This window comes from Cyclopterus lumpus, chromosome 24 (genome assembly GCF_009769545.1).
Source record: "Cyclopterus lumpus isolate fCycLum1 chromosome 24, fCycLum1.pri, whole genome shotgun sequence".
Classification (NCBI taxonomy): domain Eukaryota; kingdom Metazoa; phylum Chordata; class Actinopteri; order Perciformes; family Cyclopteridae; genus Cyclopterus; species Cyclopterus lumpus.
Genome location: NC_046989.1, coordinates 12,409,540 through 12,423,495, shown reverse-complemented (window position 1 = coordinate 12,423,495; position 13,956 = coordinate 12,409,540). Strand labels below are relative to the sequence as shown.

Below are 13,956 nucleotides of genomic sequence, written 5' to 3'. Positions count from 1 at the left end.
TAACTATTTTTTAAAATTAAAATATCATGTTAAATAAATAAATAAATAAATAATAACAAAACACAGAGCTATCACAAGACAGTATTTGTTATTGGTAAGTTTGATTGGTGCTTTTATTTCGAAGGCAACAACGTGCATCCGGTTTTATGCTGCCTAATTGTATCCTAGAGCCTAGGTGACTTGCCAAACATGAGTCCCATATCGGTTCCACTTCCTTCTTTTCCTACTGATAAGGGGTTTGAGGACTCCTCGAGGAGTTTGCTCTCTATCTTCTGGAACAGTTGCCCCAGGATTCCGCTGGCCCTCTAGCTCCCTCCAATCACTGCTCCCAGTGAGCTCTCTCCAAGCCGAGATTCCTGCTCTCTTATCTCATTCATCGGTTTTACCGTCACAGCTCAGGGCCTTGACCAACTTCAAGTATTCCAGGAATGCTGATGCGCTGCTTTGCAGACGCACTGGCACTAAAAATAGAAATGTACAGGGATCGCAGTTTTCCTACAACTAATATATGGATAGGTGTTATATATTTAGGTGTGTAACTCAGAATAAAAAGTTTAGGCTATAAGCAATATATATATGTATATACATATACATATATATACACACTACCGTTCAGAAGTTTGGGGTCACCCAGACAATTCCGTGTTTTCCATGAAAACTCACACTTTTATTTATCAAATGAGTTGCAAAATGAATAGAAAATATAGTCAAGACATTGAAAAGGTTAGAAATAAAGATTTTTATTTGAAATATTAATTTTGTTCTTCAAACTTTGCTTTCATCAAAGAATGCCCCATTTGCAACAGTTGTATAGCTTCTCTCACTAGCATAACTTTTTTCAGCTGTGCTAACATAATTGCACAATGGTTTTCAAGGGTTTTCTAATCATCCATTAGTCTTCTAAGAACACAATGTACCATTAGAACTCTGGAGTGATAGTTGCTGGAAATGGGCCTCTATACACCTATGTAGATATTTAATTAAAAGCCGGACGTTTCCACCTAGAATAGTCATTTACCACATTAACAATGTAGAGTGTATTTCTGATGAATTTAATGTTATCTTCATTGAAAATGTATATATATATATATATATATATATATAAAGATATGTTCAAAAAACCGTTAAAGCACACCACATTTTTTTCCTCTTAGAATAACTTTTTATTTATTTTACAAATAGGTCTCCACCAAAGCTCTCAGTTACTGAATCAATATTCAAATACAAACAATCTGTGAATAATCTATTTAGACAGTGGGCTAAATGTTTGACAGGGGAGGTCAGAAAGTACCAATGATTCTCAGGCAATAATAACATTTTCTTTGTCCAAACATTGGATTAACACACAGACTGTATCAGGTCATAAATGGCAATGATTAAAATGTGCAATACAACCAATAACGGCAGTCTTTAAAAATGTCTTTTTTTGTCCTCTGCCGTCAGAGTAGAGGAACACTTGTTGACACCACAGCTATTTGTACGGAGTGATGTCATCTCTGCCAAAGTCCCCTGGCCAGCCGAGGATGACACTAACATAATGGCATGACCTGTGGTGAAGATGTAGGCTGGAATGAGTGGGGGAAATGTGTTGCTGCCGTAGGCACACACACACACACACACACACACACACAAACACACACAAACTGAGTTTTGGAATGATGGCAGGGCCGGGTCACATTTGTAGTTATTCTAGGAGTAGGCCATGATGACTTTCTTATCCCAGGGGACTGTTGAACTGTTCATTAAGAAGAGGCTTTGAAGGGCCTTCTTGACACTACTGTAATGGTGGGTAAAGAGAAAATAATGGTAGCAAGATGTGGCGGACAAGCTATCTACTTGGCATTGGATATCAGTCCGCTGGCACTGATTGCAGTGTTATGTTCCGTGTACTCATATGGGTTTCAGCAGGCTGCTTATGGGCCTCCTGGTGCTTTCTTGTCAACTATGAGCAGGTGCAAATGTACGAAGGCCAACACTGCTCTCTAGTGGGGATACAGTATATATAGACAAAGGGCATTTAAGAGCTTCGGCACTCACAAAATACAATCATCAAAGAAAAAACATGAAGAAATATAGAACTTTTTTGTGAAAATCTACAGATGCATCATCCATAAGTTAATATAACATCAAACAGTATCTGTGTAGAGCCCGATGAGAAAAACTGAAATATTACAATGGGACAAGTGTTGACAAAGCCTCGAAGTGATCTGGATTAAATCTCATCGGGCATCCCCAACAGCGGGAACTGTAATACTGATCGCTGCATACTACAGCATTTGACGGTTGAGTATAATACCACATTTGGTAATATTACCAGCCTGATATTTTTTTTAATTGTCTGATCAGAACCGGTGACATTAAAAATAGTCAGTTAAACTGTCATGTGCCATGAAGGTTCAGGGTTTTAAACGTGCATGGCACTTGGTGCTAAAAGTGATTCAAATTCAGATTTTCTATCAAAGTTTTGGCAGATCAGGTGAAGGGTGAGGGACCGACGTCATCAGGACATTCACAGACCATCTCAGCTACTGTCTATCAGTAGGTGTCCACTCGTATATTCTATGTAGTTTTACTTTGTTTTAGAAGAGGCAGAGGGAGCATCCTTTCTCCTCAGAGATTGAGTTATTCTGCTCAGTTGTCTGTCTTGACAGCACAGCCAGGCTCTCTCTACAGTGTATAAACTGCCCAATGATGAAGTCTTAACCTCAGCAGAATTCTCTCCTCCCTTGAAAGAAGTGAGCAGAAGAGGGAATCACAGGCAATCAGTTGTGAAGAATTGAGCCTTAGAACAAGTGTGTTAAAGAGTACCATATTTAGATTGGGCAGCGAGGTGGAGAAGGGTATACCCATATTCCTGGCCGCCGGTCAAAAAAAAAAAAGAAACTCCTGAAGTCTGAACCCCCGTCGGCCAGGTAACCCAAAACCTGGAGTGGGGAGTCAGCGTGGGATATGGGGAGAGGAACAATGTGGCTCTTTGTGCAAGCCGGGCAGGGAAAACAAACCGTTTCCCCTGGAAAGAGATCATGTTCAGGCTCCATCTGAGAAGACCACACAAGGCTGATCAGAGGCCTGTCTGCTGTGCGGAGCAAGCAGAAGAGGAGGAGGAGGAGGAGGAGGAGGAGAAGGAGCGCATCTGGGCAGCCACACAATACACACACAGACACACTTGAGGGCAATGTCAGACTATATCTGAGATGCTCAAGCGCTCACTGAACACAACATAACACACTAGCCAGCAATACTCTTTGGTCCAAGACAAAATGTGTGACTGAGTTGTGTTCTTCCTCCATGGTGACTTGTGGTAATATGGCCATCTGGGCTGCTTCCTGGGTTGACACCCTGCTGGTCTACCGGCAGAGCATCACTCTGCTGGGCTGAGGGAAAGGCTGGAGGTTGTTAGCACTGGTGTTGTCCACAAGAGGGCGTGGCACTGAATCTGGCACCGCCGTACAGTGTTAAACAGGGCGTCTGTTCATTCGGTAAAGAGAGAGGATGAGAGATTGGTGAAATGCTATATATTCTGGGCTGATTCTAATTTCCATACCATGGATATCTGATATCAACCCCTCCTGCTCTGGACACTCATTCCTTAATCCACCTAGTCTAATTGAACACTGAAAATGAGGCTTTTAGTTGTGTCGACACTCAGATACGGGGCACAATCAAACCAAGAACATCTGGCCTCTCTCTCTCTCACACACTAACGCAGACTTTCATTCAAACACACACATATTAAATGTAAACAGACGCACACACACTCTCATGTAAGGGCCAAACCAGGGTTCTGTACTCCCTCTGTCCCATTGCGTTTTAGTTTCAAACACTCAGCGAATACCCATGTGGTGGGATCGGATTACACGAGGCTATAATATATCCCAAATAAAGACAAGGAAAACTGAGACGAAAAAACGGGCTGTTTCCTGAGGTGAAATCCTCCACTTGGCTGCTGATTCTGTCAGAGTGGGATATGTTTTTAAAGACTTTTAGCAGTGGAGACAATGGAACAGGACAGCAATGTTCAGCACAGAGGTGGCAAGATAAAGTCATTCGCATACGGCAGCCAGCTCCCATTACACATAACACAGGGCCATAAATCCGTCTGCACGACACAAGCAGCATGCTGTGATTTCATATGTATTAGTTACTAAGGGGACTCATGAAACCACAACAAATGAAAAAATAGGTAAGGTGGGAACTCATTTTGCGAAAGGGAATCTTGTAACTGAAACATCTGCGGTGTAAGAAAAAGATTTATGTTGTGACTTCTCTTTCATCAGCCACCATTTTTAAACAGAAATATTACGCTTTGAATTAAAACATTTTAGAAAAAAAGCAGGCCAGTTGAAATCCAAACCATTTCTGTCATATCAGCAGATTAATCTCAGGACATATAGTAAAATGGTAACAGTATCTCGAAATGGTGAGATACCGGCAGATGAGGACCACAGGTGGTGTTACAGCCATTTGGACTACCAACCGGGCAAGTGAAATCAAGAAGCCCTTTGATTGGTCCAAAGTAAAGAGGATTTTCTGCTGTACTCTAACATCAACATCTGGTTGGCAGGGGACAGCGGTGTTGAATGAAGAGAAGGGAAAGGATTGAAAGGGGATAGATGGGAGTGCACTCGAGCCGAGACGAGCCGAAGCCAGAACACGGTGTCATTATGACATGAGTAATCGAAACACTATGGTTCTGCCCCTGTGTTTTCCAGTGAAGCCCCAGAGCTCTATCGCAGCTGAGAGCCGGCTCTCATATTCACAGCGCCTTATAGTCTGCCTGACAATCACCTCTGTCTCTACAGTGACCTCAGAAACAAGTCTGCACTGCCTCACCGTTCATAGTGCAAGACGCCAGAGTTGGACTTTGGGGTCACACTTAATCAACCTCACTTAATCTGTCTCTGTCTAGGTGTCAGACTGGCCAGAGCATCCCATAACCTCAAAGTCACGGTTTTGATTTAGCAGAAGCCATCTGTCCTTCACCTACTATCTTCTCATACATTGCAATCTGCTCTGGATGCATCAGCTAATTGGTAAACATTTAAATTTCTCCCTCCCTCTTAAACAGACACATACTCACATGTCTTGGTAAAACTGAGCCTACAATACAGGCTGCATTGATAACAAAGCATTGTGACTGTCAGGTTGTGGTGAAGTGATTGCCTTTCAAAGTGACTCTCACTGCCTGTGCCCTCCACCTCCTTCCCCTGTTGTAACCTTAGAGCCCAAAGGAGTGCCAGGTTACTGGGATTCTCTCCCTTTGGCGCCATGCTGTTGAGTGACCAGGGCCATACTTTGAGACCTGTTATTAAGCTTGCCCTGTGTACGTGTGAATGTGTGTATGCACACATTTTACAATCCCTCGTCAAAATTGCATTTTAATGTGATTGCTTTGTTTAATTTGACCAACTTGCCATCATCATCAACCATCATAGAATATCTCACCTCCATCCTCTACTTATTCTGATCACGGATCCGTAGGCATCGCCTCTTCAGAGCTGGCTCCATGTCTCCAGTACTGGGCGTATTAGCAGGGCTCCGCAGGCTACCCTTGTCTCTGAGTTTGGGTAAGAGCAGTGGGGTGGTGGTCCCACCTGTCTTTGGCGCTGTGGGCAGAGCATAGGCATGATCCTCATCAGGAACATGGGGGTCCTCTCCTACCTCCCCCACTACTGCTAAGGGCTCTTCTGACTGGCTAACTGGGCCCTCAACCCGCACTGGGCCAACAGCAGAGCATTTGTTCTCTTTGATGGCCTCCAGCTCACTGAGCGCAGGGTCAGTGGGTGGTGCCGGTACTCGATGGGGTAGTGAGGAGTCCGGACTGGCAGGGGCGGGTGAGGAGGACATCGCATTTGGACTGTAGTCCTGAAATTTCAGGGCAGAGGGTGTGGCATCGTATGGATGGCTGCTACCCGTGGGGCTGGGTGTGTTGTGTAAAGGTGGTGTGTGGCAGTCCCGGTGGTGGTAGACAGTGTCATGTGAAGGGGACTGTGGTAGATAAAGGGTGGGTCTGATGATGTTGTGGAGCCCTGATCTGGTACCCTGCCCAGTTTCTGACTCTCCCAGCCCTGATAGGTCCACCACTCCATTGGCACTGGGTTTCACTTGGGTCCTTTGAAGAACCCTTTGGATGACTTGTCTCTCTGGCTGCTGCTGCTTATAGTCTGTCAGCCCCTCTGACCCTGAGGCTGAGCAGGGCGATTTGTTGTACTGTACTCTGGGGGAGGATGCTCCACTGTGGGGTGTGGATATTGGGGATGGGAATGGTCTCTCCGATTTAACCCAATCTGTGCTGGGGTCACATGTTGAGGGGAGACATTGAGGCAAGGTTCCACTCAATTTGTTGGCTAGCAATCTGCTGTCCCCTTCAGGGATCCCTGGAGTTGGTGGCCTTGTTGCCCTGGCTCTACTCCTGTCTAACCCCTCTGGCACAGGCTGTATAACACCACTGTGACTTGGAGTTTCTATGTTTGATTGAGAAGGGAATGGAAAGGGGATAGGAATGGGGATAGGGACAGGTATGGGAACAATAACAGGATAAGGTACCAGGACAGTGGGATGGGGCAGGAGAGGACTAAAGGAAGGAATACCATAGTTCATGATCGAAGGCATTGGGACAGGGCCTCTTTGCATCATGTTCAGAGTAGGGGAGTGCAAGCCAGGGAAGTAGGCTCCTGGGAAGGGATGCATCATTCCAGGGGGATTCATGGAAGAGGTTGGGGGCTGCAGGTGAGGAGAGTGAGGAGGTCTGTGGATAGGGCTTGAAGATGGGCCTGGGTGTCTGGGAGGGTGGGAAAGGGGGTTTCTCAGACCCTGAGCATGAAGAGGTGGTCTGATGAAGGACATGGGGATTTGAGGCTGATGTTCAAAAGCGAGGCGAGGATGAGGTGGAGGATGAAGGGGAGTATGGTGGGGGGACACCTCCAGAGAAGGGGGAGAAGGCTGGATGGGCCTCTCCAGGGTCCTCAGCCCAGGTATAGGGATCTTGGAATTAGAAGAGGATGCCTCTGAGGGGGACATGGAGGTGGATTCTGCTGATCCATGGTTTGGCGTAGGCCCTCTAGGGGAAAGGTTTCGATGACGAGCTTCTCCTGCACTGGTGCAGCTGCTCCAGGACTCAGGAGTGAGTAGCTTTTGCCCAGCCACAATGGTGTCCGCCCTCCCTTCCTGGCTGGTTCTGCTTGGGCTGGAGCTGGTGAGAGCTGCACGGGCTTCCCGATAGAAAACATCCATCTTGTATTGATTCAGACACTTGGTGCTGCAGAACTGGAGTCGTTCCTCGCCAGATCCGAAGTCCAGGTATTCTTTAGTGTGACGGATATGCTTGCACCAATCACATACCTGTGGCACAGGAGAGAGAGACTGTGGAGGGTCATTGAAGTGACATATCCTAGCTGAAAACGTTGTACAAATATACAGTCATGGGAGAAAAAGAATGCAAGCTACATTATAAAGCAGTTTACTCTTGTAATTTTATAACTTACAAATTATACGTGACATTTGAAAACAAAAAACATTGATAGTATCCTCTTACTCTGACATTGCTGTTTATCTTTAACACCAGTCTGGGCGAGTCCTCTGTATGGGGGTGTTGAGGTGATCTCTCACCATGGAGATCTTCATCTCGTGCCTGACAGGGAAAAACCACAGTGTGACTTAAACCACTGGGAATCAGTTTGGATTCACTTTCCAATTGTATGATGATGAAGCAGCAGTTGCTTTAAATCAATATGCTACACTGGAATCATCCCGTGGTCATTTAACCAAATTTGAGTTTCCTACATAACAAGTGCAGAAAATAGCTTCTAATGAACCATCTTGTCATCAAGGATACGAGCAGTTTGAACTTCATGTATGCCACCAAACCCTAAAGGTCAACAAAGGGAAATCACTGTGTTGTGAAATGGATATTTTTCTACAACCGAGTATGGAGATAATACAGGTGATGTATCGTCATATAATTAATGGCCTTGCCAGTATTAATATAGAAAATTCCTCTTGATTCATGTAAGCTGATCTGCTGCCGATCTGAGTGCTCCCCCATCTCTGTAACCCATTGAGTCGTGTTGAGTTACGAAACATGAGGCAGCTGAAGGTAAGGTATGCACTGAAAGTGGACACCTCGCCCCAGGCCTCCTGGCCTTCCTCTCAGACAAGCAGCAACAAGCCAACGGCAATGATTTTCTCCCCGCCTCCAAAGAACTAGAGGGCTTGTTGCAGTCAGTTCAGCTCTCCATTTTGCCTCTGTTGTCGGTTGAATGAACCTACCACAGTATTAACAACAGTAGGGTGAAAGGCGATATAGCTGCTTGTCACACCGCACCACTAAAGAGGGTATATCCATGTCGTAATGGAAAGTGAAAAATCACGGCAATGGGCATTAGAGCGGTTCTCCATAGTTGTAGCTTTCTTGTCTTCCAGAACAAAAGCCACTTAATGGTCAGCTCCTCCTCCATTAACGCAAAACTGATACTAAGTGTCCTCTACCAACTTTGACCTCGCTACCTCCCTTCCTATACTGGGTCCTCTATAATAACTAGAAAGTGTGTTCTCAGCGGTCAGCCCTTTTAAAATTCCTGTAAATGAATCCATCAGTTATGACCTCACAGGATCAGGAGTATCTGTTTCTTAAGGTCTGTTTACCTGCCAGAAAACACTTGATGCCTTGGTCTCCTGTGTATGGAGAGTGACACACCTGGCACAAACTCTGTCCATATAAAGTATGGACAGAGTGTGTGAGTGTATTTATGTGTGAGAATCTACTGCACACAACATTCAAATATATAAAATCAGATCTACAGATCATTCACAATATGGATGTTGGGATTTCCAACATCTCACAAACAAGGTACAACAAGCCCCACTTAAATGTTTATGACCACTAAACTGTGATGCTGATATGTATTTCATACATTTTAATTTGACCACTTACCTTATTGCGTTTGAAGTAGGCCCGCCTGCAGGCGGCAAAACATTTCTCACTGCAGAAGCTCTTGAGCTCTGATCCCATACATAGAGAGTAGCGTTTTACCCCTTCCTTCTGGCACCAAACGCACACTATCTGCACATTCTGTACATCTTCCACTGTAGGGAAAAAGCACAAGAAAAGTATGAGGAATAAATGAGCATGGTTTGCAAATGTCTCACTAAACGTTTTTTCTAAAACAGCTCAGTTCTAATATTATTTTAAGAGAGCCAGAGATCCTGTTGCACTCGTGTTATTTCTTATTATCTGCACCACTGCTTTGTGCGGTTCGTAAGGTGTACGAACCCCGAGACAGACATAATGTTTGTTTTGAGTCTGTACTATGGCTAATTGAAACAAAACCATGACTGAATCATTTTGGACCCAATAGGCTCAAGTACACTGTCCAAACAACAGAAAAATACATTACTGTTTAGTATTTTAAGGTAAGGCTATAGAGCATCAAAATCAACTTATTGAGCTGCAACTGACTTTTAGTGTGAAAGTGATATATTTGCAAAGTAATTTAAATTATTTTTTTATATAGAGCAATACTAACTTGACTGAAAACTCAACAGATACATTAATGTATCTATGTAATGTAAATGTAGGCTTTTTCCCAGCCTTTTATATTCAGTAATTTGCTTAGGTTATGTAATATAATAATACTATATTTAATGAATCACTGGGGGGACAATACATAAAATATAATGATCCTTTTGACTGTTTACATGGCTCCTATGAATGCTCATATTCCAGAAACCATAACCACATTGCTGGCCCTGCACTCTGACTTTTCACATATAAACATTATACAAGTCACAGATTATGTGTGCATGTGTGAATCTGGAGGCAGCATTGCAGCAACATTCAATTATAACACTCATTGCAAAGTTTGGTAGCCTATACCTGCTGATGGCTTTATGAGGGGTACAATGACAGGAGCAGTCTTGTGCTCCTTAGATGTGATCAGGGATGAACTTGTTGAGGAAGAGGAGGGTGAAGAAGAGGGGACGCTGGAGGACTCTCTCTCTCCACCTTTCATGGCGAGGACCGAGTGATCGACTTTGGTGTCCAGGCTCTTGAGTTTTGGCAATGAGTTCTCTGAAAGACATGAACATAATACAATGTTCATGATTTGTCACCTAATACAATAGTATAGTATAGCTTTCATGATACTGTAATAACTGTTGCACCCATAACAATGCCCCACACAGATCATCAGTACAGTTGTGTTGAGAAACAATAGATGTATCTAAAGCGATGAAACTTGAGACGTTGCAACTAAAGGAGAGTGTGTCTAGCAAATGTGAACAGTGACTCAATGTCTGCATTGAAACCTGCACAACATGTGTGTGTGTAAATTCAAAAAGATTCTTCTGTTCTTGAACGGTCGACACCTGCCCTCACCTTTGAGCACGGACACGTGCTGACGTCTCTCTCTGTAGTTTCTGATCTCGTTGGCCTCCGAGTCTCTGAGGTCTACCTTGTCGTAGCCGTACCATCCCAGCAGCTCGTTCATGGTGCTTTCTGCAAACGTCTGCATGAGAAAAAGAGGAAAAGAAATCCCTGATTAACCTTCTATGTAAAGGGATAGGGTAACTGAGCCATGGCCTGCCTGCAAATGGGAAATTGTGACCGTACATCTTAAGGTTGTTAGTGGAACTTTTTATCCTATGTTAAACATAATCAGACCTTCCCACTCTGAATCAATGCGAGGGATTCTTTCTCAGCCTCGGCCCAGTTGGGGAAACGAATATGGGCACAGTGGAGTACAGTATGACGCTTTTTCCATGATGTATTCAAGTTGTTTACTCTCGCTAAATCTGAGACGGAAAGGTCTAAAAACCTAACACCGGTGTGAAATCTATGAATCATCCTTTGTTTATCTCTTTTAATTGGAAAAAAAAGGTAGAAAAGAAAACTGTCCCCCACAGATGGGATGTATGGTCTCCCTTTTTTTTTTGTTTTATTACGTCCAGATGAAGAAAAAAAAAAAAAAAAGGAACCACAAAGGTCTCTCTCTTTATCCACCCACCTCTCTCTGTGGCTTTGGGAGAACCGGATTGGAGGAGAAACCTGATCTGGAATGGGAAGAAATCAGAGCGGGACACCCTACACCACAGCGAGGTCCCACGGTTCTCGGAAATGCCCCACTCCTCTCTCCCTTCGTCTCCCTCCAGTGTCCACCACTCTTGCTCTCTCTCGTCTCCCCAGCTTTCCCTGTCCCTCCCCTCTCTTTCCCTCCTCTGCCCCCCCCCTCACCTCCCATCTTCACCATCCTCCCCTGCACCCCAGCACCTTCCAGCCCTGACACCCGACACAGCGCCGCCTCTCAGGTTTCACCCTTTTCCAGCACAGCCAGTCTGCTGTGGTGGTGTTGTAGTGCTGTGGTACTGACTGCACATTCTTTCCCCTGCTTTCCTCACTCCGACCTCTGCTCTGCTCTCGGGCCTCAGAGAAATGGATCTCTCCCTTGCTTGCTCACTTTCTGCTGTGTATGTGTGTATGGGAGAGTGTGTGTGGTGAGTGCAAGCAGTGGTATCATATCCAGCTAAATATGCCTAACGATGATTAAAGTTAAGTATCCGGTGTCTGGTGCTGCGCTTGGGTCTGACGTGGAGGGAGTCGGTCCGAATGTGGTGTTGAAACAGATGTATTACAGAGACAACACTCGGCTGGACTTCAGCTGAGCTTGAAATCAGATTGCCTGCCTTCCTGTCTGTCTTTTTTTCCTCGCCCTTTCATCATTTGAGTGATTTCAAATGGTGGACAATGGTTTTACGTTACAATTTAAGTCTTGTATGTTTCACATCACAATTTAGATATTTTCTCCTCTCGTTATTTGCTGTTTCCTGTTAATGAAAGACGACTACCCCCCCCCCCCCCCCCCACCCCCCCCCCCCCCCCCCCCCCCCCCCCCCCCCCCCCCCCCCCCCCCCCCCCCCCCCCCCCCCCCCCCCCCCCCCCCCCCCCCCCCCCCCCCCTCACCCCTCCACTTCCCACAATGTTATTTTTGTTTCTTTTTGGCAGTTCTGACACACATCTGCTTTGTGAGAGTGACAAGCCATATCCCAAACCACTGAGAGAGTTTCAGCCAAAGGCAACAAACCGGGGCCGACCCTGAGCTTCAGCCCAGGCAGGCTCACATCAAGCAGGGATAGCATTTCACATGTTTTGATTAAAATTAGTTAAGTTGTAACACTACACCTCCCCTGGATATCAAACGCTACAATCCAAACCACTTACACAAAAAGAGCACATTTCCTCTCTCACAAAGGGCCAACATCTCCCCCTGAAACAACTTGCTTGTCTTTTTAGATTTCTGACCTCCTGCTTGAAGGAACTTCAGGTATCCCTTACACCACAGTCAACACTCTCAAATAGACTCTGTACAAACCCAAATAAAGCAGACAATCCATGGATTAGTTTCCATGTGGTAGTAGGCTCATAATGTTGGGTGGGGGGGTGGGGGGGGTGGGGGGGGGGGTATGTCTGTTACTCTGTTACTGTTATTTAACCGTGACTGTCCTTTAAAGCGAGAGAAAGAGGAGAGATTATCAAGGGGCATTCCCAAATAAACATTGTCTCTAAACAGGAACTTTATTTTGGTGAAATGTACATCTTTTAAAATGGTGTGATAACACTTTACCCCAGTGTAGGCTGAGGTAGGCTATTTACATATACATGCACTCTCTTTTTGAAGGCATAAGGGCGAGCCTCTGTGCGCACAGCGGGGAAGAGGTGACGCACATCTGGATCTCCGCTGGACATTACCGTGTGCGCGTCCGGCCACAGCTGGCCGGACATGGCGTCCCCAGAAGGCAAAGGCCAACCGACTCGTATTCACAGCGAACATCTATAATTGTCTCTGTGTGTGTGTAATATTTTTAGTTTATTTTCATATGATATGATTCGTTATTGTCCTCCAAGGAGTGCAAACTTCGAAGATGTTTTTTCTTCTTCTAAAATCTGTAAAGGATCTTCATGACGTCTGATAGCTTGAATAGACGTCGAGGAGAGCATTCACAGAACCCAAACACAGTTTGTGTCTGATCACATTTATCTGTGCACATTGCGTCTCTCTCTCTCTCTCTCTCTCTCTCTCTCTCTCTCTCTCTCTCTCTCTGCCCTGCGTACGAAGACGTCGTGCACGTACAGAAGTTATTGCTCGGTCAATAACACTTGATAAAAACTACAGTGAGACACAAACTCACTCTCACCTTCATCTCCTGGTTGATCTCCCTCTTTACTGGGTGCGCAGGTTTCCTGCTGCGTTTATTTTCCGGTGGTCTCCCTTTCTCCATCTCTGGCATAGTCCTGGTCGGGCTGGATCCGACCCGGATCACTGTTGGGTGTCAGCTGGAGGGTTTTAGTGGAGTAGCTTAGAATGAAAGCTGTCACTCCCAGTGACAGCGGCTGTCATTCCCGGACGCCTGAGTCCCTCATCTGGGGCTTCACACCATTCGAGTCAACTGAACATGCGTGCGCTCCGGGCTGGAGGCTCCTCCGGCGAACAATCCTGTCTCTCTCTTCTCCAACACTGTCAAGCATATGCAGGTAACGAAGATAGGGCTTCCGGGTTTACCTTTCAGAGTAAATTCTTGATTAAGACCTGAAGTATCGTGTTTGCCAACCAAGAATGATAATCAATAACTTAATAATGGCATGCTGACTCAAACCAAATTGAAAGGCTTTAAGGACGTACGGTCAACATGCAACAATACGTAAAAGTTTAGAAGAAAACAAACAGATAAAAGCTGAATCCCAGGTCAAGTACAATTGAATATTAACAGCATTGTAAATTAGCCACTAACAAGTCTCTGATCACGAATTAAACAGAATAATCTCGTTTTCATATCACTTGGATGTTGCAACATTTATAAAAGGCTAATGCAAAAATAAATTACTAAACTATACACAATTTATACAAGGAATTACCAGAAACAACAACACGCTCCATCGAAACAAGTAGCCTGCCAATGAAAGAA

The 13,956-nt window shown here is 44.9% G+C and overlaps 1 protein-coding gene across 2 annotated transcripts; it reads right to left on the bottom strand.

Annotated features, from left to right (window-relative positions):
- Nucleotides 1-1,438: 1,438 nt before the first annotated feature.
- On the bottom strand, nt 1,439-13,519 carry LOC117727020 (sine oculis-binding protein homolog). 2 transcript variants are annotated; one of them, XM_034526971.1, is made up of 7 exons: nt 13,189-13,519; nt 10,376-10,505; nt 9,875-10,069; nt 8,933-9,084; nt 7,535-7,630; nt 5,446-7,362; nt 1,439-3,468 (listed from the first exon to the last, which is right to left on the bottom strand). In XM_034526971.1, the coding sequence occupies exons 1-6, from the start codon at nt 13,279-13,281 to the stop codon at nt 5,455-5,457; spliced, it is 2,574 nt and encodes an 857-aa protein (XP_034382862.1). In that variant the 5' UTR covers nt 13,282-13,519; the 3' UTR covers nt 1,439-3,468; nt 5,446-5,454. The 2 variants fall into 2 exon arrangements, with proteins under 2 accessions (XP_034382862.1, XP_034382863.1); XM_034526972.1 differs by having other exon boundaries at nt 5,446-7,341; nt 13,189-13,428.
- Nucleotides 13,520-13,956: the final 437 nt, after the last annotated feature.